This window comes from Aphelocoma coerulescens, chromosome 1, assembly GCF_041296385.1.
Source record: "Aphelocoma coerulescens isolate FSJ_1873_10779 chromosome 1, UR_Acoe_1.0, whole genome shotgun sequence".
NCBI classification, from domain to species: domain Eukaryota; kingdom Metazoa; phylum Chordata; class Aves; order Passeriformes; family Corvidae; genus Aphelocoma; species Aphelocoma coerulescens.
Window position 1 is genome coordinate 96,245,225 of NC_091013.1, and position 26,885 is coordinate 96,272,109.

General features: G+C 40.7%; 1 protein-coding gene across 1 annotated transcript in view; it reads right to left on the bottom strand.

Moving 5' to 3' along the window:
• Positions 1 to 5,985: 5,985 nt before the first annotated feature.
• The window catches only part of F5 (coagulation factor V), a 33,801-nt gene continuing 12,901 nt past the window's right edge, over positions 5,986 to 26,885 (bottom strand). The window contains exons 9-25 of the mRNA XM_069019859.1: positions 25,896 to 25,998; positions 25,306 to 25,517; positions 24,405 to 24,555; positions 23,498 to 23,710; positions 19,808 to 21,707; positions 17,587 to 17,752; positions 16,216 to 16,452; positions 15,518 to 15,728; positions 14,542 to 14,721; positions 13,385 to 13,501; positions 12,864 to 12,935; positions 12,050 to 12,141; positions 10,610 to 10,765; positions 9,621 to 9,765; positions 9,316 to 9,464; positions 8,356 to 8,538; positions 5,986 to 7,557 (exon numbers count right to left, since the gene is read on the bottom strand). Coding sequence (XP_068875960.1) covers positions 7,369 to 7,557; positions 8,356 to 8,538; positions 9,316 to 9,464; positions 9,621 to 9,765; positions 10,610 to 10,765; positions 12,050 to 12,141; positions 12,864 to 12,935; positions 13,385 to 13,501; positions 14,542 to 14,721; positions 15,518 to 15,728; positions 16,216 to 16,452; positions 17,587 to 17,752; positions 19,808 to 21,707; positions 23,498 to 23,710; positions 24,405 to 24,555; positions 25,306 to 25,517; positions 25,896 to 25,998 — 4,476 coding nt within the window. The 3' untranslated portion in view covers positions 5,986 to 7,368. The remainder of the gene's footprint in view (positions 7,558 to 8,355; positions 8,539 to 9,315; positions 9,465 to 9,620; positions 9,766 to 10,609; positions 10,766 to 12,049; positions 12,142 to 12,863; positions 12,936 to 13,384; positions 13,502 to 14,541; positions 14,722 to 15,517; positions 15,729 to 16,215; positions 16,453 to 17,586; positions 17,753 to 19,807; positions 21,708 to 23,497; positions 23,711 to 24,404; positions 24,556 to 25,305; positions 25,518 to 25,895; positions 25,999 to 26,885) is intronic.

Consider the following 26,885-nt stretch of genomic DNA (forward strand, 5'->3'; position numbering starts at 1 on the left):
ATTGCTACCACTGCTAGGGCTTCCTACTTTGTACCTGAAGTTTGTTCTCCAAACTGGCTGATGCCAGAGAGAAATCTCACCAGGGGTCAAGCTTCCCACCTGTGCAGTCACATATCCTGCCTCCTAGGCATCTGGATATACAGTTGGGTGGGAAAGAACAAGCTCTTCTCAGCCCCAGAACAGATTCCTTGTAGGGCAGAATTGGACTACTATCTATTACTATTACATATTTATTACTATTTTATTACTATTCTTACCATTATATATGTATTATCATTTTATTACTGTTATTACCATCACCATACCTTAGTAAACATAGCTACAAAGAGGATCTGGGCCACAAGATTACTCAGCTGTCTATAAAAAACAGTTAAATATTTTGGTCTTGATCATCTGGCATCAGTGGTTTGCTGCTTTCTGGCTATCATCTTGGTCTAGCAAAATTTTCTTTTTATTGTTCTCTATGTTCTCTTCTATAGAAAACATGTAAAGTTTATTAGCAAAAAAAAAAAAAAGAAAAAAGAAAAAAAGATTATATTGCCATTTCCCTACCCTTTAGCTTGAAGCAAAACTCTACATACAGAGAATCAGTTCCTGTTAATACTGGCATCCATTTCAGCCATAGGCAAGGAACGGCTGAGATTTTCAAATAGCATGGTTAGAGTGAAATGAGCCAAAATGACTGATAAACACGTTGCCAGGGTTCCCTCTCGCTTAGCTCCCAGCAGCGCCTCTGTCCCGCTGGCATGTGGCCCAGGAGCGGGCAATAAAGGGATATGGGCTGTTAGCGAGGTGTTGTGCACCTTCTGACCGATCGGGGCCATCCCTTCGTGCCGAGCGGGGGCGGGAGGAAAGAATAAAACCTTGGAATCTCCGTGGTGTGCCCTGCCTAGAGGCAGCAGCTTCTAGCCTGCTCATAGGATCTGATGGGCGGCCGTGGTCTTTTCCAAATCAAAAATCATTAGAGTTGTGCCACTGGGGCCCTACTGCTGTTTCCAGTGGACTAGTAGAACGAGTTACATCAGTTCAGCCCTTTTCCTTGAAAAAATACACAGTCAGCCAGGCAACCTAGATTTCTCCACCAAAAACTAGAACGGAAAAAGAAACTGCAAAATTTTGATTTAAGTACTCCAGGTTTTCTCAGGGTTTTAGTTTTGTTCTCAAAAGAACTCACCTTGTTTTGTTTTCATGGAATATTTTCAGCCTTTGGGAACAAGAAAAAATTCCCTGATATTTTACTTCTATCTTTTCTCTCTTAGCCTTCCTCTACATTTCTCTTTCCATCTCCCCACTCTACTAGAAAAAGTAAGGAAAGGTTAAACATGTTGGTAAAAACCTCAGTGCTTCCAATATTTTTTTTTAAGATGGAAGACATAAGCTGTGAAAAGCAGGGTTTCTCACACTTTCTTTCCTTCATTTTACCTATTTCCTTCTTCTCTCAACTTCCAGCCTGCAGTATGTTGTGTAGAAATTAATAAAGTCTTGCCAAGTTGTTTAGAGAAAAGCTTCTGTAAATTAAAAACTTTGCAAACTGCATTCTAGTAAAGCTGTTGTTCAGAATGCTTCCTCAGTATGTGAGAGCACTAAGATGTTCTGATATTTCAGAAACTATCCAGAAGGAGAGGACAAAACTGATTCGTCTTTTGCTGAGCATGGAAGGAACAAAGGCACAGAAATGTGACAAACAGCAGCAGCCACTTTTATTTTTTTGGCCATTGTAACTAATCTGGGGAAGTAGACTCCATTAACTAGTATCTATGTTGGAATGAAACAGAATTAGCAGAACAAAAAAAATCCAAATTATTTCTGAAATGTAGGATGATTAGTTTAGATCAAAGCCTATAGATTATAGCTATCTGTTTGAACAGTAGACTGGGTATAACCTTGAAGGCCTGTGTCTTCCACTTCCAAACCCCAGATGATCCTTTGATAATCTAGGGGCTTTCAACAGGAAACTCTTAAATATTATGAAGCCATAAAGGGTCAATTTAAAACCCATGTGCATGGGGGGAAAACGCAGCATTGTAGTTCACTGGAACACAGCTCATAGAGAAGCCAGTGTAAAATCCAAGCCTCCAAGACCTGCAGAAGCATGAGGAAAAACAGCCATCTCTCCAAAATATAGGAGTCATTAGGAGACAGATTGCTATCAAAAGCCTCTGGCAGACAACTTCCCTTCTGCCCCGCACACCACAGCATTGTGACCAATGCAGACTGAAGCAGAGAGCTGCTAGAAATGAGGCATTCAGGGCTGAATCTGAGGAATCACTTGCCACAGGATATCAGAATAACTCCTGGGCTAAGATGGGTCATGTTGTACAACAGTACACATTTCCATTATGGATGTAACTGTTTAAAATATTTTGCAATCAGCTACATGAGGAAAAAAATGGAAAAGCCACTTACTTTATCTGCTACAAACAGTGGACAAATTTTCATGGGAAGTGCTAAAAGAGAGTACAACAGTGGTGTTACAAAGAAAAACAAGTACTTAGAAGAAACATACCCTGTACTTTCATTAAATGTAGAAGAACACAGGTCAGTCTGAATTACTCGGTGCTTGGTGTATCTAGGTCACAGTGGGCTTAACACAGTACTGCTCCCATCAGAAAGGGTGTTACAGATGTGCCCAGGAACCCTGAGAATGATCCCATGGCCTGTTTTGTAGAGTGTTGTACAAACCTTCAAGAAGATGCAGTCCCTACCTGGAGGAGATTATAATTAAAGTATGATTCAAGCACTGGGTGTAACAAACAAATGGAGAATGGGGCACAGTAATGATAGGAAAGTGTAGGTGGATAAACTGGTTATGATGCAGAGCTGGCGTGAATAAACACAGCAAGAAGAGGAATATTTTACACTGATTAAGTGGAATAACTGACTCATACAAAACAGCAATTGGTCACCATAGGACAGTGCTGCATCTCATTTCTGTGGTGTTTCATGGAACCATATTGATAAACAGTCTTCCCTAGCACATACATGGGTGTGGACAGAGCCTTTACCTTCCTCTCTCAGGTATGTGCCAAAAAAATCTGTCACAAAAGACACCTCATGAGTGCTTGTGAAGTTGCAAGCCCTCTTTTTGTCCCTTAGCACCATCCTAAAATTCTGATCAACCCACCAGTGTTCATGGTCATTTCAGGGGGTGCTGGAGTGTGCTCAGAAGATTGGTTGCTTGTCTTAAGTTCTGATCACATTCCTGTTTGATGCTTTTTCTGTAGAGTTCTCCTGGCACTTCACTCAGAATACTCTTGCCATGTGCTCTCACTGATGTCTCTAATATGAGGAGAGCCCCAAAGCCCAGATTCACCTTTGCATCTGTGCTGATGCACAGTTCAGGTTTCTGATAGAGTGGATGCAGAAATAGGATCTGCATTGGCTTTAATCCATGGGTAATAGGTAGCTTTATGTCTCCACCATGCTTTGCTATGGTTTGGAGGGAACCATCCAGTTTGCAGACTCCTGGGAACCTTGGTGAAGGTGAGCTGGCTCAGCTTCAGTGCTGGTATCCCTGCAGTGCAGGAGTTACATTCAGAACTACCAGGAGAAAAACTGGCAGAAAGGGAGGTTACATCTCCTCTAAAAGGCAGAGGTGTGTGCATCCATCCACATGAGACTGCCTGCATCAACTTTAGAGACTTTACAGGGCACTCTGTACAAACCTGTCTGGATACTGGGCTACTGCATCAGGCTCTGAAGAAACTACTGTGGTGCTGTCAGCATCTACTTCAGAGCTGCTCAACTGTCTTTACACATACTTCCAACTCCTTTCCAATCCAAGTGCAGACATAACCAGTTTCAGTGTCTGTGTGAAAAGAGTACAGCCACCACCTCTGGAAAGAAAATAGAAACCTTGGTTACACCTAGTAAAGGTGGTTGTGAGTAAAGCACAGCCACCCATGCGCTATTGTCACCTGCAGATGCTCAGCTTTGGACACCCTGCAGCCTCTTGGAAGCTGGAATGAACATTAGAGGGCAGCAACTCCATTGAGACGCTGTTTGAGGCTAAAAGCAGTTAACTTTGGACCTTTGGCTCAAAAGGCATCCATTCAGATTTGTGAAGAAATTATTTGCTTGATTACTCTGAACTTTGGCACCACATTTCTCCCTCAGTCCAAAAGAGCTTATGTTTGCTAACCTTCATGCTGTCACATGCATCTTCAGTCTTTGAGAAAACTGCAGGAATTCTTGCTCTCCTTGTGTATTTTGCAAATAATCTCAACATACACAGGATTTCATTCCACAGTGTGTAAAAGGCTGTGCAAGACTGACTGTTTTAACTACAGATTTGCAAAAGCCTTGGCAAATTCAGTCTAAGCTGGCTGCTTAATAAAATTAAAATACTCTGTGTATGTGGTCCAGCTAAGATAGAGTTAATTTTCTTCACAGCAGCCTATATAGTGCTGTGCTTTGGTTTTTTGACTAAACTAGCACTGATAACACGTTGTTTTATCTGGTAGTGGCAGTGTTTGCTCAGCACCAAGGCCTTTTCTTTTCTCCACTCTGCCCCACAGGGCTGCACAAGAGGCTGGGAAAGGACACAGCTGAGCCAGGGGATGTAATATCCCAGACAGTGTGACATTGTGCTCAGCAAGAAATGCCAGGGGAAAGGAGAAGGATGAAGAGGGAACTTTCAGAGTTATGGTGTTTGTCTTCCCAAGCAATTGTCAGGAAGTGTGAGCAGGTGTGTTGAGGCCCTGCTTGCCTGGAAGCAGCTGAACACGTGCCTGTTGATGGGAAGTGACAAATGAATTCCTTATTTTGCTTTGCTTGCATGTGCAGCTTTGATTTGCTTATTAAACTGGCTTTATATCAACCCACAAGTTTCCTTTCTTTTGCCCTTCCAGTCCTCTCCCCCAGCCTGCCAGGGGAAAGCCATCAAGCGACAGAGTGAGGAGTCAGCTGCCAGCTGGGGCCAACCTACTGCAGCCCTTTTTGGTGTCCAACATGGGGCAATAGGACTCTGAGGTAACACCCCTGATTGGGCTGTGCTAGGTAGAATTTATAGCTGTTATTGGCAGGGCTTTGTACTTTCTGCCTTACTGTATATTTGAGTCTGGCATGTTAGTGACTGTTTTGGACTTTTGCTGTTATTGTAGCCCTTATCATCTTACTCTGCTGTGCAAGGGAACATTTTGTTATCAGCAACGGCTACATGTGTGGGTTGGCACAGGGCCCAGACATTGCTGCTCTACTGGACAGGCTGGCACACCAGTGGAATAGGGTTAATTCCCATCATAGCTGCCCATAGGGTGTTGTGGTTTAGATTTGTGACTAGGACAGTGATAACCACACAGGGGTGTTTTAGGTGGCACTGAACAGTGTTTGCACAGTATCAAGGCCTTTGCTTTTTGCCTCTCTGCCCTGCCAGTGAGTAGGGTGGGCATGGACAAGGGGCTGGGGAGGAGATGCAAGCAGGACAGCTGACCCCAGCTAACCAAAGTACTGTTCATTAGTAATTAGAAGCAGAATCTTCAACTTGTAAAATTGATGCAGATGTACTGAGTCATGCTCCTGCAATCAGTTTTGCATTTATGTAACTTTACATAGAATTATACATGTGTGTGTGCATATATACATAAAGAACTAATTACTTATTTAGAACATTAAAGATCACTGCCTTCTTAAAAACAAATTATTTCACACTTATTACATAAAAACCTAGTTCTGCTGAAGTTAAGAAGCACTTATTAACTGTTTTCCAAGGTAAAACCTCATTCTGAAGTTTACATTTCTTTTTTTTTTAGTGAATATGGCTTGTGTTGCAATTTCACGGCTGTCAGACAAAAATAAATTACATTTATTACACCATTACAAAATACTAAGAAACTCATCTTTAAAGATGTAGCAATTATTCATACTGTTTCACCATTTGAAATTAATTCTAATTAGCACTAAAAATTTTACTTTCCTGTTGCAAAATTTCAACATTACCAGAGCTACTACTGTAGAGGCAAATATACAAAAGAAAATGTTGATGCATTTCATGCTACAATACTAACTTTATTTTCCAGTGGAAAATTACAACAGTTTGTGACATAGTAAAAAATAAAAAAAGAAAAAAAGAAAAAATTTGTTTAGTTTTTACACTCTTTTCACTCCTGTTCTATACCTTCTCTTTAAAATGAATGTTCTATAAGAGAAAGAAATGAAAAACTACTGAAATAAAACTGGATAACACCATCCAAGGTTCAAAGACAAACTACTTTAAAAATCCAGCCTCCTGAATGGTACCTAGTGTGATAAGTGAAGTGGTGCAATGAAACAATTTATAGGCTAGAAGCCCAGAACACTACTGAAAGCTTAGCTAAAATTCTGCTGGAATAATGAGTTCATGGACTGTGTATCTATTTTCAGATGTAGTCATCCCGGGAAAAATCCATGTAAAATCTATGCACAAGAGTATTTCCATTAGTGAAAACACAGTTCAATTGTAAGAGAAGATGCAGATGTTTTCTGTTACCCAGTTTCATCTAATCCTCCTCTGCCACCTCCAGGCTGTACTGTCACTGTACAGCTGCAGTTCTCAAAGCTTTCCTAATCCAGGCAGCTCCCTGTCCCAACAGTCTAAATGTGTGTATGGAACTGAGCATCAGGAGCTCCGAATTCTCATTTTGGTTCTCCCATTGCTATTCCATGATCTGCCAGGTTAAATCACTTGCCTTCTCATTTCTGGGATGGAAAGGTACTGCTGACTCCCTTTCCCCTTGCCAGGGCACTGAAGGTGAATTATGTGAAATCCACTGCATTTCATGTGTGCTGGGTATGCAAGAACCAAACCAACAATGCCAACACACATTCTCTGAGAAGGGGTTGCACATACCTCAATGCTGAGACATGTCCTGCCTTTGCCACAGTGTAGATGAAAGACATGTGGAGGAGAGGTCACCCCTACAATAATTTCTCACCAAGGCACTGCTGGAATGCAGCACTACAGATCCAGATCAGCGCTGGTTTTCCCTCTCAGTCTTATGTATAGAGAACATCCACCTGCTATAGCTTTCTATTCCTCACCTGTGCTGCAATAGCATTACCAAATGGAGATAGTCAGGGCTCAGGATCAAGGCCAGAGTCTCCACTCCTAGGGATTTGGAACTTAAAATTAAGTAAAAAGTAAGACAGAGTACTGGTTATAATGAAGAAGTGATAATGCTAATCAGAAGGAACTACCATTTCTTCCCAGAGAAAAGAAGCTGTTTTCTAAAGTGTGCATTCATAGGAATGAAACACCTGCCAGAGAAATCTCTCAATCCTGCTGGTAAAACATTATGTTCCTTCGATGAAGCACACATCCAAACTACTAACCATGACTGTTTTAAGGGTTTCTTAAAAAACATGTGGTTCTGCATGATGACTGCTGGCAGGTTAAGAGCTCCCAGACTCGTCAGTCCTTTTCACAGCCAGACCCCCACCAAAATCACAGCCATAGAGTTCTACCCGAAGGGCAATCCCACGGTACCAGGTTTTTGGAACAATGCGGATGAACCTGGACAGGATGGGTGGGTTAAAAAAATTCTTGACATGCCCGTCGCTGTTTTCATTACCCAAGAAAACCTGCAAATACATAAACACAGTTAGTTAAAAGGTGGCACTTGAAAAAAACCCTGCATTTTCTCTTTAAAACAGTTCCAAGCTGTTTTAAATGAGCCACCATCTACTCAGGGTAGATGGACTGGCTCATTTCTTGTTTTAAACAAGACCACATCAAGTTTCTTCCTAATGTGCTGGGTTAAAAGCAGCTCAGGCCAGCAATAGCAGTCTGAATGGATTAAACAGCCCCTGTTTCCATCCACAGTAGAAAATTTGCCATTCTAATTTCTAACAGACCAAACTCCCAAACTTCCCTCATTTTACCACTGCTAATACCCCTTGTGGGTTAGGTTGGTGTAAGGTCATACAGGAAAAAATACAAACTACTGTGTCTGCTCTGTGGGTACCTGAAGTTCCCCAGCCCTGCTATAGCCAATACTGCTCACTAACATTAATTTCACTTAAACAATCAGGGCAGAAATAAAAAAGCTAAAAGAGGCCCTGGGGAATCCACTGTTCACTCAAATTAAATGTCCTTGTGCATTCAAATTAAATGTCCTCCTTTACAAACTGTGTCAGCTCCTTTTATCACAACATTGGCTGCATTCTCTGCAGATATGGTGTTCTTTCCTTTTATTATGATTAATTATGATCACTAAAATCAGATGGATACTGTGACATTATCTGTAGTAACCGCAGCTCCCTAGCACTTTAAAGTCCTGTGAGAATATCAATTTGGCTGGGCATTCTGCCTTTGAGCCTTGACTGTGTCTAGCACCTAAAACCAAGCAACAATACCATTGCCTGAGCTGACAGTGATACCTTTGGCACTGAGCTTGAACCCTCTGTGTAGGATTTCCACTCGGAGCCGTTGTCGCTGTGCAGAAGAACATAGGTTTTCACAAAGTATTCAGTTGACATGGATGTGACCCCCTGTGTAGCAATAGCAGTGATCTTCTTAACTGTGAGGAGATCAATTTGCAGCCACTGTTGGTTGTTGTTGAACTACAATTGATATAAAAGTTTTTCTATTAGCAAACATGTCTATGTCTGTATTTGCTTAAGCCAAAAATCTTGTTTACAGGTAGTTAAAACTGTATCAAAATGCATCAAAACTGTATCAAAGAAGTCCAGAAGAGTAAAGCTGAGGCAAGTCACAAGCATTCTTAGTGACCTATATAATTAACTTCATCACTGCAAGTAGTGTATTTGGAATCTTAAAATTTACACTTTAATTTCCAATACATAATGAAAAATAATAGAGATTTACCTCCAGTATTAAAACATAATACTTAAGTCTAATACCAAATGCTTATACAAAAGAGCAGCTTCTAGCAAATCTCAAGGTGCTTTGTGAAGAAATGCAGCTCCATTTTGAAGACACAGAAGCTCACATGCCTTGCTGAAGGTCACCACCCCCAGATCCACTAGGCTGCACTGCCTATAAGCCAACCCAGAACGGGTTACTTTAACACCCTTGAGACAAATATTCAAGTTGCACTCATCTCTTGAAATTAAACAGGCTATTTCCACAGAGAAGTTCTGCAGCCTGTGGCCCAGAGGACACAATCCATCTCTCAAAGTATGATTTCACTGCTGTTGTCAGAAGCTTAATAAGTTCTCTGCTGAAGAATTGAGTGGTGCTTTTCCCAAAGGATGGTTGTGAAGTGACCCTATCACACTTGGCACTGGACACAGCATGCAGGAAGCACCATGATCACAAAGGCAGCAAGAATTTATTAACCAGCTGTCCCCTGCTGCATTCCCTGTTTCTCTCGTTACCTTGGCTCGCCAGGCATTCATCTTTCCCTTCTGATTGACACGAGCAAGTGAAGCATCCCATGTGTTGAACCAGGATGTCTTAGTAGATGAGGCTGTTATCTGGGTATTCTTGATCTCTCCACTTTCCATTCCAAGTGGCAAAGAACAACCTATTGAGAGGAGCACCATGTCATCTCCCATACATCCAAGTAGCCACAGTGAAAGCAACAACATTGGGATGAGAAGATCCACAGCTTTAGCTTCATTTAAAGTATGAGGTAAAAAATTTGTCAGAATGGAAGCATCAGCACTTGACCAATTCTTACCATCCACTTCACAGCCCAGAAGCTCCATGCGAAGAGTAGGCCTGTTGTACACCTCGGTGGGGTAGAGTCTGATGTACCTAGCAATAATAGGGGGATCAATGATGTTTTCTTTTATCTCATAGGCATTGGAATTACCTTCAAAAATCTGTTAAAAAAGAAAAAGAAAAAAAATCCACATATAATTAGCTTAATGCAAGCACAAGCTTGGATGCTGAAAGCCTGCTCTGTTACAAATGTAGTCTTTTTTATGCCCTTAGCCCCATCCACAGTGATAGCACACCCTATGCTGCAGGGTCACTTGAAATATCTCATGGTCCCATCTTAGCATATTTGGAAGTGTCTGAAGGTCTCAGTTTAAATAAGCAACCTTTTTTTTATGTAAGTCTGTTAGAAAACATAAGCAAAGAAGCAAAAGGAGAGGTAAAAGACAACAAGTTTTCAATTTGGGAGTTGTACCACAGAAACCTCAGGGTAAACTGAAGGGAGCTGTAATAGGTAGGGCTGGAGCAGCTGGGCATAAGAGGAACCTCTCAGGGTACAACCACACTCACCACCACACAGGCCTTCTGCAGGCAATTCAGACAGTTCAACATTCAACTGTTGGGACAGATGAAAGGGAGGGATGAGAAGCAGAATCTAATACCAAATGAGGTAAGGGCCTGATTTTTATTTCAGCTTCCTGCTTCCTTCAAAAAAGCAGCCAAGGGCTTAGGAAATAATAGTAGGGAGAGATGCCTATGAGAAAACCAGACCCTGCACAGTCAAGGTCACAAGGCCAATCCAAACCCCAGTTGAGGTAGTTCCTCACCTTAGAATTTGTCTTCTAGTCTGAATTGTATTAGTTTGGTTAATGCCCTTTGGGGCTTCAAGCTATACCTACTAAGGCTCTAAAGGCCATAATGTTTTCCACTCTTTCTTAACATTAAACAAAGCTCAGTGCATCACTCAGGGATGCTGCCTAGGCTGTTGCCCCTACGGCACAGACAGACCTTTCCTGTTGGTGAGCTGTCTCCTTTGAAGGTGTTCCACGTCCGCTTGTCTTTGCTGTAAACAAGAAAATACTTCTGGATGTACAAGGACCTTAAAAACTGCTTGGCTCCCTGTGTCTGTATCCCAGTGAGCAGAACTTGTCTTCGAAAGTCCACCTAGCAACAGCAAAGAGCATTTATAAAGTCAATAATGCACAGCAAAACCCATATAATTCTTCGGCATTTACACAGCAGCTTTGAGCCCTGCATTTTAACACCCACAACACTAACACTCTCTAAAGGAATAACAGATACCAGAGTCCAAATTAATGCCCTCTCACTCTCATTTCATTTGTGTATTTCTGTGTGCATTTAATTTCAGAGGCCACTTTACAGGGTTCAGCACTGCACCACAAAGGCACCTCAAAAGTATCTGTGTGTCTGTGGTAGGCACAACTTCCCCCACCCCATTTTACAGATAGGCCAAAGGAGCACAGAGAAATTAAAGGCTCACACTTTTATAAGCCACCTCTAATTTTGGCTACCTAGGCTGCAGAAAGGCATATGACATTCTGAAGTGCTGAAAAGCCACCACTGTTGCTGATATCATATCTAAGCACTTAGCACATAAAAACAAATCTGGAAGGTATTCTTATCAGCAGTGAAACTCATTCTTTGGGACATGCCCCTCCTCACCTCTGCATGCTTCACTTCAGTAACCTCAGCTTCTCACTACCCCAGCCCCCTGTTAAATTCTTTCTCTTCCCAATGTTATTTCCAGTTCCACATCAGATCTCCCAACCTTCTCACTTCACTTCCACTAACTTGCTAGTATGTCAAATGTTAGCAAGCCAAATACAACAGCCACCTGCTGAACTTGAGTCTTTCTTGTCTTCCAACCAATTTTAATGAGATGTATAAGAAATCAACTATCCTCCCTAAATTTGGGTGCAAATTGGCCATGTGATGCAAAAGTCACTGGGATGGAAAAAACCACAGAAGTGAAGTGATTGAATGATGTAGTGCTTGAAGTCATAATTATAAGCTTAGTTTCCCTGTGAAGCCAGCTGAGCTGTGTCAAGTGGGACATAGCGGTATACAAACCAAGCAAAAAACTATCTGAAGCAAAGCTTGAGGATATTACACTTTAAATGATCACTCAAGAAACACATGCATATAAATATGTACTGTTAGATAGACAAAGGAAAAAGAAAGTAGTAGAAAGAATGACTCCATTTGCCTACAAAATGGAGTAATCTAAATTGTGAGGGTAACTGTCCAGTCAATGAGCCTGAACAGCAGCAGAGACTGGGTTACCTCAGGGAAGAAGAACAGTTTATGGCATCACCAATCTTGCCACATCTTTTCAGTTTTCCCCAGCAGTCCTTTCAGTGACAAGTGCAGCCTGACTTTCTAAAATAAGCTGTAGGAAAATCATAACTCCATGATGTTGTACTGTACCTGGATCCAAGGGAGTTCTTCCTTCATTATAGTACTCCAAGCATTGTATGTTCCATAATTGTTTAATCGGGCTAACTTAGGTTCCCAATAGTCTACAGAGGAAGTATGAATGAAGCAAGAATTTTAAGAGGTATTGAAAAAACATAAATTGAGGCTGTCATTAGTTTTGAGTACTTTATTCCTTCCTCCCCCCCAACCCCCAAAGGATAAAAAAAAAAGGAAAAAAAACCAAGAAGAGACTCTATAGTATAGGATAATTTGGACATGGTGAGCAACTGAAAGTCATCTGTACCCTGCAAAACTTTGGAGTTGGCAAAATGACAAAAATAACAGCCTTTTATGTAATATACTGTCTGCTAATTTGGAACCAGGGTCTAGAGTTTGCCAAACAAGTTTTGGCCCCCAGCAGGATCAGACACAAAATGTGCTCTACATTCATGGAAGAGAACTCCTCTCTGCAAAACAAGGTTTGCAAGTTAAAAACTGATAGAGAATATGTATGGCAAAACAGCTTTCAAGCCTTCATAGAATTCTGTCAGGAAAAAAAAGAAAGAAAATCAAATTCACAAAAAATTAAATCTTACTAGCTTGTGATACTAATAGCAGACCTGTGACACTTAAAATACCATGATGATTGCTACCTAACGCAGCTCCCAGTCTCTGCTTGCAGCATTGGAGAGATTTTTAGCCTGACAGCTGATCCACTGCTGAACTGATCTTGAAAGACATGGGTGATGCCAAAAGAACACAGAACTGCAACACTTTGCTGGGGGTGTTCAGGAGCATGCACGGACCTTTTCAAGGATAAACTCACCTACGTGATGTGAAGCATCAATCTGCGAATCGAGTATAACTCCACTTTCCAGACCCATTGGAATCCTGCACTCTAAAGGGAGCACAGTAAGTTTGTTGTTTAAGAAAATGAAGGCTATTCTAATACACATTCTGGTGAAATCTAAGACAACATCACTCAGAACAATTCCTAGTAATTCTGTAACACCACTCCCTTCCCAGGGAAGTCTAAATTAATCTTTGCAATTTCTCTCAACAGATTAATCCACCGGTCACTGTAGGGAAACCTCAATTTCAAAGCTAGCATGCTAAAGGAATAAAGATAGTATGCTAAATAATTCAAAGCTAGCACTGCTGGAAGCTAAAAATTTTTTTTCTAGAACAAATTTACAGTAACCACTCTACCATGTCCTTGAATACAGATAATTTCCTATGTTGTTTTTTTTACAGAACAATCTCCCAAATTTATTTTCAGTGATCCCAAACGCATAGAGAAAACTTCATAGCTTGACTTTCCCAGCCAAAAACCACTCTAGTTCATACCTTTCTCTATAACCAAATAGGATGCCTGCATTCCTGCTTGCTGGTATTCTCCCACTTCAGTGTCTAAAAGCCACCAGCCAGGTCTCTGTGGTTTCATTTCAATTGTTCTAAATGAGCCTTGAAAAAAGGAAGAGAAATGTATCAGAAACATTGTCCTTACAAGGTTGATGTCAGCAGGGCTGAATTTTATAACAAAGACCTTCCTATGACCTAATTTAAATACACAGTGCAGCAAGAGCAGCAACTTCCACCATCTCAATGATGTTTTTTATTAGCAAGCTAGCTCTAGCTTTGCTGATAGAACAAAGTACAAAACCTTGGATGTCTGTATGTAACAACAAATGTCTGCACGTTAACTACAGTGCTGAACTGTGTAGTGAACAGTGTTTATTACATAATTCAGGGATGTTAATTCTTTGGGTGCTGGTTATTCTTACTCCTGCTGTGCCAGTATGTTGATCAAGTAAGGAAAAGGATGGATGTAAAGAAGCCAAAAGTAGAGGTGGGAAAATTAGATGTATGGGTCTTCCCCTCACTTTCTGCATGCCCCAGGAGTGCCAAGGGTTGAGCAGGATGCAGATATGGTTTCAGTTGCTTGCTGCACTTTTTAGAAAGCACAGGACATGTTCTCATTGCTTTTCTTATATTCCTAGTTACTCCAGACAATTCTTCAGGTAATTCCAGCTAATTCTGGCTCCCATTTAAACAAAAATAAGTAGATTTCACAGTGAAAAGCACTACCTTAAAAATAATCAAATAAAATAGTGAATAAAATATGCCTAATGTTCACTAAAACAAAATCCTATTATTCCAAGCCAATCCCATTATTTTCATCTCCTTGTTGTCTTTTTTTTTTTTCTTAAACTCTTGCAGCTGGCAATACAGGCTTCATAAGTGATGTTAATGTACACTGGCTCTGCTGACAGCCATGGGGCAAAGGACTTCATCCTCTACTCCAATGAATACCTATAGCCTATTTCCTTTCTTCCTGGGCATAAGAATTCTCCTAGGGCTCACAGTTGTTCTTTCTGTTCTGTATCACACTTACCCTGCCATTAAAATCCCCAAACTCTCACCATATGGAGACCTTTACATTGGTATGACAACAACAGACTGCAATGGTCACCTCTCAGAACTTACTCTGCTCTGATGCTTACCTGGGAGAAGAGTGTATGTACCAAGCTGGTGCTCTGGCTCTCCTTGTTCTATGAAGGTCTGTCCATGAAAATGAACAACATGAATGTCTTTTGGCCCACCCATATTCAGCAGGTGCCATCGGACTGTTTCACCTTCATACATCCTCAAGCCTTGCAAATTATAGGTAATCCCATTAATGGCTGAAAAAAGAAGATTGTTAGTCAGAAAAACTGCTCACAAAACTGGCCTCAAAGTGCTAGAATGTATTACTGAAATCAGCAAAATATTTAATGAAGTAATGTGCTTGGAAACAACATCATTTATTCCAATTTAAAGTGCAACACACTTTATGGTCTGTGCACATCAATTCAGAAAATCCAGGGACCTCACCAGAAGATTTGAGCACAGCTTGCTAGCAACATACGGCAACCAGGAGAACAAAAAGATTTAAATCAGGCCCGAAAGAAAGAACAGCAATCCAAAACATTTTCTGCAGCTCCCATTTCCACAGGCACACAGTCACAACCAACATACCTCTACAGCCACAGAGAGGTATATGAAGGGCTGTTGTACAGATGCTTCAAATTCCTCAACAGAACTACCTGATTTGTCAAATTATTAAAATATTTTCAAATTTCTTGGAAAAAGTTGTCAGGGTACTAGCTTCCTAATGTAAACAAGACTTTTTTTGTTTCTTTTTTCCTTTTTTTCTTTTAATATGGAGGGGATATGCATGTGAATGCAAGAGAGAAATTTTCTGTTGAAAGTTTCAGTCTAATATGTCCTTTCTTCATTTTAATAGCAAATTTCCAGTCATTGCTAATTTTTATGTGCAAACCCATGACTATTATGGGTACAATGGATAACTACAAAAAATTCACATAACTAATGTGTGGGATTTATGCATGTTGAAAAGAATTGTGAGGTGAGATACCTCCCCTGACATCTTGCCCTCTACCCCAATAAACTGAATATTTGGCAAAATGAAATAAATACCATAGAATTTGTGGCATTGGTGCATTTCTTGTGTCTTCTCATTACAAGGCCTTCCAGAATGCTTGTCAAAGTACCAGCTTTTCTCTTCATCAAAGACCATAAAAAGCAAGAAAAAGTCTCGAGCAGATATCCTGCTGCTGTTTGATTTGCTGAAGGCTCCTTTTTCACAGATCAGTATTGGCCCAATCAAACCAGACTGAATGTCTTTCTCCTAGAAGGTAATAAAATTCCTATTAAAGGTAGAAGTGGATTTCCCAAAAGATGCAAAAAAACCTCATAGCATTCTGCAGGAATGCATCAGACCCTAAAAATCTAAAGCAGGTCCCAGAATTATTGTTCCCTTCTACCTTTACTCTCCTCTGATCAGTCTACCAGAGTTGCTCAATTCGAATTGTTCCATAGCTTATGTCCTGCTTGAACTGCGTGCAAGAGATTAAATGTCAGATGGGAACATTGAGCCCAAAAGAAAGGACAGCTATCCAAAAATGTGTTCTGCAGCTTGCATTTCTACAGCCATACATCATTTGGAGATACTCAAACCCCAACCGAACATGGTCCTGGGCAAACTACTTCAGCCAACCCTGCTTGAGCTGCAGTGGTGGACTGGATGAACTCTAGTGATGCCTTCCTACACAAGTGTTTCTATGATTCTGTGATCAATCCCAGCAACACCACCACTTCTACTTTCATTCCCTTACCATGTTTGAATCAGAGTAGTAGATCCAGGACCGACAAGCTGCTCCTGACTGCACTGGGCCTGACCGCCTGTTTGCGTACCATACATATATGTAGCTGTTATTGGGCTGAACTTCATCATCTTCCTTAAACCAAGCAGTAGATTCATCATCATAAATGCTTCCCTCAGAGGACTTTTCATAGAAGACTCCATGGGCATGGAGGGAATATGGTCTGGATGCCAGATTCTTAAAATGAACCTGAAAAAATAAAATAGATTCTGTTCAGCAAACTCAGGCCTAAACCAACTCACCACATACAATGTTCCCATGACCTCAAACCAGGGTCAAGATTTGTATAAAGATTACAGGCTATGCTGTACATGGAAAAGCCAGCAGAGAGAGCTTTTGCCATGTCCATGCTGATTTGCCACCTTTGATGCAGGTAGTTAATGAAAAATCAGAAAGCACGAGTCTAGCTCCCTGTCTTCCACCAAGTCGAGGCTCCCAGGACATTTACTGCTGCCCCTCACAGATGGAGCTGCTTAGTTACTGCCAGCAGGGAAATGGGGAGTTTCTACCTCTTATGCTTTGCTGCAGTCATTACAATATAGTAACTCTAGACCTCTGTATGTATCATTCTTGCTGAAATCAGTGCTTCCCACTTGTCCCAGAGAAACACCACAATAGTGGGATTGCATATTTACCTCTCCTTAGAGAATGATACTCTCAAGCTATACAATATTTTTCTTTTCTTACTCATGATTTAAACATAGCTCAGTGTGTTCCTATTGCACACTGCTCCTACTGAAATATGCAGAAAGCACTGAGATCTATTCTCCCTAAGTCCATCTCTGTATTTTGGAAGACTGGATGAAGAAGGATGAGAGAAGGGAAATTTTAGAGCAATGTGCTTCCTAATGCATATATACCACAGTATCGCCAGGGATATGGCTCCTCTTCATCCTTGTTGATAGCTCTAATACAATCCTGCACATTTACATAGCAAAACTTTTTAGAGGAAATTCTGTATTTTTCCAGAAAGTATATATTAGTCTTGAACACAAATATACTAATTTCTGAGTTTAGAAGACTCATTTTTCATTAACGTTAAACCTAAATCTTATTTTACATTAGACCAGTAAGCCAGTATTTAATGTTGGGAAATAAGAAAGAAAAACAGAATTTAATTTACTGTGGACAGGGGCAAAAAAAGATGTGTTTCAAAGAAACACATCACAGTGCTCACATGTCCACAGTACAATTTCAAGCTTTGAAAATTGTTTCCCCTTCATCATCTTTTAAAAATTTGTGGTATTTTTAGATCCATTCTGTCACACTCCAAGATCACTGTAAGAATCTTATCCTGCCCATGCAATCAAAACATTGACCTACTAGGATAACATCATCCACTTCAGCTCGGATAACTGGTCCCAGGATGCCAAGATGTTGTGTATATTCATCTTCATCCTGAAGAGTCGAAAAGGTACTGTCTGTATAGCTCTGGAAAATCACCTTACGTCTGGTGCCATCTTTACAGGTTTTGTCACTCCTCATTGTACTGAAAGGAAAACCCCAATTAAAATCCCACACAGTGAATCAGGAATAACAGCTTTGATGAAACCCGAGAACTCATACAGCAGAAACATTTTAGAATTCTGTGAATATAAAGAATAAACACTCAAATGGCTTCAAACTGAGTCAGGGAAGGTTTAGATGGGATATTAGGAAAAATGTCTTCACCAGAAGGGTTGCCCAGGGAAGCGGTTGAGTCTCGGTCTCCAGAACTGTTTAGAAGATACATGGATGTGGTGCTGAGGGACATGGTTTAGTGGTGAACCTGCCAGTGTTAGGTTAAAGGTTGGACTCAATGGTCTTAAAGGTGTTTTCCAACCTTCTATGATTCCACAAAATGAGTATCAGATGATTCTGATAATCATGGCTTGCAATGTTTAAGCAATTCTAGTTCTACAGTTGGATAGGAGATCCCTCAACCATTTGGTCAACTATCACTGAAAAGCTCCAACAAGTCTCTCAAAACCCATCTGAGCTCTATTTTCCTTTTTTTCTTAGCCTTAATAGTCTGAATTGGAGCTTGGCTCAGTGTAGTAAGCCTATCACCTACACCCTACTGTCTCACAGATCTTTACATCTGATTATATCTGCATTTTGTATCACAGAGCTGGCATGGTAAAATAAGCTTTTAGACATCCAAACTGTTGTTCAGATCTTTAGAAGAAGCACTAAAATGCTATTATAATTACCTACAAACCTTGCTTTATTATCAATTCTGCAAAACCCAGAAATTTAACCTAAGTTACATAGGAGAAAGGCTGGTTTTCAGCTCTTCAACACACAAACAGGATATGCCATGGGCTGTGTTAAAATCACTGGAACTATACAGCTCACACCAGCTGAGGATGGATGTCTCTGGAGAGATTTATATAGAGGTCTAAGCATAAAAAAATTCTTGATTTTGCAACTGCCCAGAGAAACTGTCTTGTTTCCGCTGTTTTTGCAAGTGCCATTTATATGGACTGAGATGAGGCATGAGTAAACCTGGAAAATACCGAAAAACTTTTCTTTTTATTTCCATCAAATAAAATGGGAATTCAGTTTGAGAAATAATCTATTTGGAGATTCATTTTGCACAATGAAAATTTTCTTGCTCCTGTTTTGGCTGCTTTTTTTTTTTTGATAAAAAGCCAAAATTGTGCAAGTTTTGGTTCAGCTTTTTGATGACAAGTGACAAGGAATCCTATGCCTTGTTGGGTGAATACTAATCCTAACCTGTGTCAATTAAGAGAGTGGATTTTTAGTACAGTGTTTCTCTCAGTATATTCTCATATATTCTTTGCTGTGGCATAGTGGCCAGTCTTCCCTGTCAAAATGTAAGAAAATCCCTCAACATTAGGGTTTGTGATCCAGTCGCCTGATTTGTCTAAACAGCAGGAGCAACAATGCAATACTTCATGCAGCTGTTTTTACTTTTAGTACAAGGCAGTCACCAGTGTGGTTAATCACTTTGCAGCTTTCATATACTTTTTAATACTGCAGCCTTGTGAAGTTGGAAAGTGCTTTTATCCCTTTCCCAACAGGGAAGTGAGATACCAGAACCATTTCTTGCTAGTGCTAGAAACTGATTTCATCTGCCTATAAGCACATCCCATTCTAGATTCCATCAGTTAGTCCATTAAATTCCTGGAAAGACTTTGCGCAAGGAGGTCTCTGTCCTGTGTACAGGTACCAAGAACTGAAGGGCAAAGTAAAAGAGGTTAATCAAGTATAACAAAACAAGCTGCAAGATCCCCTCTTGACCTCTTACAGTGAGTTTTTTAACTGATGTATTAAAGACTGTTTCTAATGAGTCTACAAAAGGGGGCCAAGAAAAAAAAAAAGAGTTCTTGGCTGTGTTGTGCTTGATTATAGTAATCTCACTCTGACATTTCTAGGGGGTGTGAGTCTCCTGTGGAAAGTTCTTATGGTTCTGCCACTCAAATGTTGGATATCACATGGCACATTACAGATGCTTTTAAGTTTATCAGCATGTGAATCAACATTCTGCAAGGAGGTGTCAGGATGGTGTGCCAAATGAAAGCAAACGATTTAGGCAAACCTTTTCTTATATCCTGCATAGTTCCAGCAGACCTCTTTAGCAGCAATGTAGTATCTCCTCTCATTGCCCCTGCTGCGCAGGTAGTGCTCAGCAATGTCATCGGGGTTACGCTGCCTGCTGATGTTCACCTTGGGGTCTGTCATGTAGGGGTCATCAAAGCTCACATAATGGTACTCGTATTCCCCACCCGAGCTTTCGTCGCTGTAGGTTTCTCCTATCACATATTCGTAGTCTCCATCTTCCCGGGGAAGCCCAATTGTGACGGATGGCCTAAACTGCCGCGGGGTGAGGGTGTTGTTTAGTGACTCTCCATGCCTGGCCCTGCTCACATTTGCCCTCTGGCTGATCTCACCGGGTGCCTCGGTGGTGTCCGTCCCACCCGGAAACAACGCACGGCCAAACCCTGCCACAGAATTGCTGGGGTTTTTGGGGTTTCTACTCCTTGGGCTCAGCAAGTAGGTAACTTTTGGATCTTCCTTCTTTTTCCTTCGGATCTTGATGATGGTGCCAGATGTACTCAAGGTATCGTTGTTTCTCTCCTTTCCTTTCTGAATCAAGCGCATGTGGTTCCCTTTCTGGTTTTCCCCCAATAGATGTGAGAACTCTTGATACCTCTTCATATCCTCCTTATTTATGGATGCTGTACTGTTTCTGCCATGATGATTTAACTTGCCACCAGCAGATTTATCTAAGCTTGCCTCTAATCCCAGATTTCTTTTTGCAGACACCAAATTCCACTCCTCACTAGTCATTTTAGATGAATATTTCCCAGCCCCAGGCAATGATGCTTCTAGTAAATTCTTCACTACAGCAGGGCTTGTATTGTCTAACATGTGTTCTAAAGCAAAAACATGTGCTGGTTTATCTTTGGATATCCTGGGTTCAGAAAGGCTGGATGCATTAGACCCATCTCCTACTGTGAGGTCCAAATCCAGGGTCAAGTTAACTGCATGCATGGCATTTTCCATCTTCTTTCCCTCCTCCTCCAGTTCATCATCATATTCATTTGGCAGCTGGCCAGTTCCCACTATGGCTTCATGGGATGTGTTCTCTGTATGATGCACAGAATGAGGTGCATTGGTCTTGTCAGAAAATGAGATATTTTTCTGTCGGACTTGATTTAAAAGGGCATTCATCTTTTGGACAGCGTAAAACTTAATGGCCAGTGAGCTTCGCCTTTTCCTTTTCCTGTTAGTGGTATAATTTCCTCTTCCTGCGCTTTCCTCTTGATATTTTTCTGGAAAAAATTTACTGTCCTTTCCACCAGCTGGAAGCTCTTCTGCAACATTTACTGGGCCTTCCCCATTGCTCAGCAAGTGTTCACCTGCAGACATGTTACTGTGAGCTATTTCATAGTTGCTTTGGCTTCTATTCTCAAATACCAAGTCAACCTCTCCATCACTTGTGGTAGCTAAAAATAAATCCTCTTCTGCTGTGATTGGTGTGGGATTTGACTGGAATGTTTCGGCCTTGACTGGGGAAAGAGGAGTGATATGAGTTTCTAAGAACTCAGAGTTGTTTGTTGTTCCACTACTATTTATAGCTGTCAGACCTGAGCCAGCTGCCACCTCAGAACTCGTGGCATCAGTGCCTTCATACTGATCCCAGGCCAGTGCTGTAAGATTCTGTTTTTCTTCATCACCTGCTGTCTTTCTGGAGCTTCGGACGGAGTATAAAGAAGCCAGGTAATCCTGATAATCTGATTCCTCCTTGTCTTCCTCTTTTTCTTGCACATCTTCCTCAGCTGAGGTGGAAACAGCCTTTCTTTCAGTCTTGGTGGGAGTTAAATCCACAACATCATATGTTTCATCTTCCTCATAGTCACATTTGGCATCCCTGAATCTCAGCCTCATGCCGTAACTCATCTCTGGGGTGCCCCAGGATGCCAAAAGCCAAGTACCTGCAATTGAAATAAAAGTGTTATGAGAGTGGACATTGTCTATCATGTAATTGTCCAAGGCAAATTGTTGGGGTTGCTTCTACAGCACCTGCTATAGCAGACTGCTAATCTTCAACTGGGATATTCATGAGCTCTCATTGCAATGAAAAATAATTATTAAATGTAAATAAATAAGAGCACATATAAATAAACACATCTAGGAGATGGAACTCTTCCCATCGATTAAGCTGTAACTAGAACCTGAATCCAAAAATAACCCATCAAAGACATGGATATGAAAAAGAAAGAAACAAATTAAAGGATCTTACGTTTAGATCTGGATCTAAGATTGAGACCTCTCAAGATAAAGTTTTACTTTTATCCTGGCCTTACTGGTGTATGCACTGCTACACAGAACATTCTGAGCAGAGCAAATACGTTCTGAGGCAATGTTGGCAAATATCTGACAAACACAGTATTTTAAAAGCTTTTGAATGAATAATGGATGATCTTTAATACGTATAATAAGAATAAAGCAGTCTGAATTTCTGATCTGACAAAAAAAATTAAGCTGCCAATCTGAGGCATCTCAGATTAATTTAATGGTTTTAATAATTCCTCCAAAACCTAGTCAGAAGGTAAGTTTTCTAATGGAAACTAAGATCTTCACAGAAGAAAATAAAATTTGTTTCCCTCAACAATATCAAATCAAATTCTTTGCTTGTTACAACTTGCTTTTGGAACTAGCAGAAATGGCAGAATAGACAGAATTAACACATGTTGAGAAACAATCTTTTTTATTAAAAAGGTCACCTATAATTCTTCCTGTATTGATCAGCTTGAAGGTGACCTGCACAGCTTTCCTGATTTCTAACAATGGCAAATTTATCAAAGAAAACATACCCTAGATGGAAAGAATAGATTGCATACCAAAATCAAGCAGAAGTACAGCTTTATTACTGGGGATGTTTCCATGAAGTCTAAGAGTTTTAATGATTCCCTGGTCTTGAGCAATAAAAGCCACTTAAACATTTTAAAGTTATAAGGTCTTGATGCTGTGCAATCACAGAAAACAAGCTTTGAGAATATAGAGATTTTGTTATTTAAATACATAAAATATATATTTTTAAAAAAAGATATTTTAAATGGGATGAGGATACTTAAACCTTGTGGGATTTTAGAATGATCATTCAAAATGCACAGACTTCAATGATGAAGAATCTGTCCTTTTGGAAGTAATGCCTTAAATGTGGACTACATGGGTTCAAATGCCCCCTTTTCCAAGACAGGTGTTAATCCCAGTTAGACGTTGAGATGTATCCCATGGACCAGTGACGTGGTTCAGGCAGGCAGACTTTACTGCTGCTGAATGACCACAAGCCTAAGGTGAGGTGTAGCCATTTTGCCCAATAATGACTAGCAGAATTTGACAGTTTCAGCCCATTTTAGCCTGCTCAGGATAGACAAGAATGTGGCAAACCTGGGAATCATACAATGGAATGATACTGGATTGTTTCCAAGAAGAATCTTGCCTTGAAATTATCATTACTAAGCCAAATATCAATTGTGAAGTAAAAAAAAACAAACTACAAGATGACCAACAAAAAGAGCCTTAGTACAGCATACAGTTATGCTAAGTTGGTGTAGCCAGCAAGACTCCATACACATCACTTGCACTGGAGAATGATTCGATGTTTTCCAGCACTGTGTTTATCAGAAGAGTTTTCTTTCCTATTTAGGTCAGTCCTTATAGACTGGAGATTAAATAATGTCTTCGAAGAGCTGTCAAACACTACAGTTCCACCACTTACCGCCATTGTCCATTTCCACTGTGACCGATTCTCCGCTCATCGGGAAAAGGCTCAGTGTATCCTCGTATTTCCCGCGATACAGAAAAGAGTGTCCGGAAAGGCGAACAGAGACAATTTCATCATGAGTGCCAACACTGGAGAAGTGCCACTGAACCACAGTATCTCGGCAAAACCCAAGGATTTCACTGCTGTCAGACACATAACCATTTATTGCTAAAAGGAAAGCAAAGTAAAAGTGGTTTCAGTATTTTTATTTTAAAACTTCCTGTTCTTTGATGTCAGTCCACTGAACTGGGCTCATGTTTGCACCTGGAAAGAGACTGGCACAGGGCTGAAAACATGGTAGTCCTGATGGAGATTCCATCTCTGGAAATATTATCTCTAAGACAGCAGGATGCTGCATCAAAATTTAGTTAACCCTTGCCTTTGCTTCAGGGTCCAGAGCCAGCCTAGCTTCTAGTGGCAAGGTGTGGGTAGGGCCTCTTCTCCCTGGCAGCTAGCAATAAAACAAGGGGAAATGGCCTCAAGTTGCACCAGGGGAGGTTCAGGTTGGATATTAGGAAAAATTTCTTCATTGAGCATTTAACCATTGGAACAGGCTCCCAAAGGAAGTGGCAGAGTCATCATCTTTGGAAGTGTTCAGAAAACAGGTGAATGTAGCACTCTGAGATACACTTTAGTGGACATGGTGCTACTAGGTCAGAGGCTGGACTTGATCTTGGTGCTCTTTTCCAGCCTTTCTAATTCTATGATATTGTCTATCTCTGTCCTGTGCCATCTGGCACAGTTAGAAGTTCACTGACTCTCTGGAGGATTCCCTGATCACATGTGCTTCTGAGAACAAGCAACCACTGAGGGCTCAGCTTCATATAAGCTTTCATATTATTCATCTTGCTATCCCACTCACTGTGCATTATGTTCGAGTTATAGAACTTGGGGTCATCCCTTTTAACAGTGGCTGGGTTGCTGCAGTACTCCTTGATGTTATCCTCTAGGTACCAGCTCTTATTTTCATCGAACACAGCAAACACTGCCTGCTGCTCCTCATCTGCCTTTTTCTGAAAGACAACCAACACAGCAGTTACATTTTATCAGCAGACTCATGCATTAAGAACTCAATCCTACAATCTCTTTCTTACTGTATAAGCAACATAGGCTTCTCCAGAGTCTTGGTACGTGTGATCTAAAGGGGTAGGGAGTACAGGCTCCAGACTTCAATCCTACTACTGCAACCCACCTGTTGGTGGAACACTGAGCAAACCTTGAGCACTGCTGATACAGAGATGGTTTATGACTGGGCTCTCTGTAACAGAACCAGACTTCTCATTTGACCAGAGTACAAGCTACTGACATTTTTTTTTCTCCCAAGTGATGCTTAAGTCTTTCCCAAACAAGATTTCAGTATCTGGTACAGAGAAGCCTTCTCCCAGAACTCTCCCATGCTGTTTTGGTTGTTCTAGATTCATTGTGCCTGGATTGTCAGATGCTGTTGAGTTGTCTCTGTTACAGAAAGCGACCCAGTCAGATCTGCATGTCTTCTGAGTATGAAAACATAATAGCAGCAGGAAAATTTATTATCAAGTCTAGAAATAGACTCAAGTCAGGCTGACCTTTTGTTGACCTTTCTTAGCTCTTGCTAAGAAACACAGAACATAATTCCTTTAGTGCTGTGGACAGTTAGAGGACTGTTTCTTCGGGAGCCTATTAGTTTAACTGCTCTCTACAGAACAGTTCTCTAAGGGAAGCAAAACTAAATTCAGTGTAGACCAAATAACATTATTTGAGTAAAATCTGCCCAAACAACTTACCTGCACACCCTTTTGTGTCAGTGCTTCACTTTTACAAATCAGAAGTGGGCCAATCAGTCCAGAGGCTATATCTCTCTCAATATTTACAGCACTATGATACAGCCTTGTAATACATTGTGCATCCTGTGCAGTGGGTTGGTCTGTTTTAGAAATTTTCCACTCGTAAGTGTATGTCTCCCCTGGTTCAACTCCTCTGCTCTGGGTGCCATTGCCTAAGGAAAAACAAGAACAGTAATGATACAAACTCAGAGCCAGGTCGTAATATCAAGCTGTATGACATTCTAATGACATTGGTGCAGTCAGGCCATTAAAAGCTACCTTGAGATAACTGAAGTTCAGCAAGAACTTTTGTCTCTCTAAAATCACAAACAAAACCAGAAAACTAAGACAACACAAAGAGGGTATTTGTCTCTGCTTTGCAGATAATACCTTGGTTTCTCTATAAGGCAACACAACAGGTAAGCAGAGGCAGAGCACAGAACTGAGGTCTCCCAGTCATGCACATTCCCAGCCACAGCACCTCCTTCAAAGCAACGAAACCATCCACACCAGTTAGTGATATGCAAAAATATATTTCACAAATTTTTTACTTGTGGGATCCAGAGGATAATCAGCTCCTTCTGCATTCTTTGCAAGTGTCACTCCATGGAAATAAATGCTGTAGGGTCGACTGGCCTTATTTTTGAATACAATCTATATTGATAAGCAAATGAAAAAAAAATTAGGATTCAACAAATCTTTGTCTGAATACATAATGAAGTTTCCACTACAGTAGAATTTGACTGGGTTTATCCCCAAGTGCCAGGAAGGCAAAAGGGTGTCTTAAATACTGTCTGATATATAAACCCATGGAATAAATGATGGTCCCATTCTGCTGGACTTTGTAGAGCCCACTGAATGAAGTTCAGCTGCTTACACCTGTGCTCTGAAGCCTAAACAGAACCCTTGTTCTCCTAGCTGCTAGGCACACACTATCTCTGGAAATATGAAGTTACTGACTGAAGTTCTTAAGAACCTTCAATATGGGAGAAAACAAGTTTAAACCAAACCTTGTCCCAGATTCTACAACCCCAAGGGGATATGTAAGGAAAAAAGCAAAATGTCCTGCCTATTCTGGATAAAATCAGGATTAAAAAAAAAAAGAGAGATTGAAAAGAAAAAAAGGAATCTGCTAAACCCAAATTCAGAGCCACAGAGTCATGGTGGGAATTATAGAAGCTAAAGGTCAAGGAACTTTGTGATGCATCATTAAATGACAACAGAAAGACAAGTGGATGTTGCAGCAACACAAGCTTGTAGTGCAAATGTTTTGTAGTTTCATGGTATAATGTCATGAAAGAACATTTGATAATGGAAACTGAGTACCACTGTCTAAAACAGCCAGAAAACACATCAACATAAGAAACAAGGGGCTCATGAAGTTCAGCCTCAACATCCACATCCCCCCAGAAGTCCACCCAGGTCTAGGGGTTTTTTCCCATTTTGGACCAGTGTCAACATATATTTTACAGAGCGGGACTGAAGCATGTTTATGCTGTAAAATAAAGCACAATCATGTAAACTATAGAGGGAATGCTGAG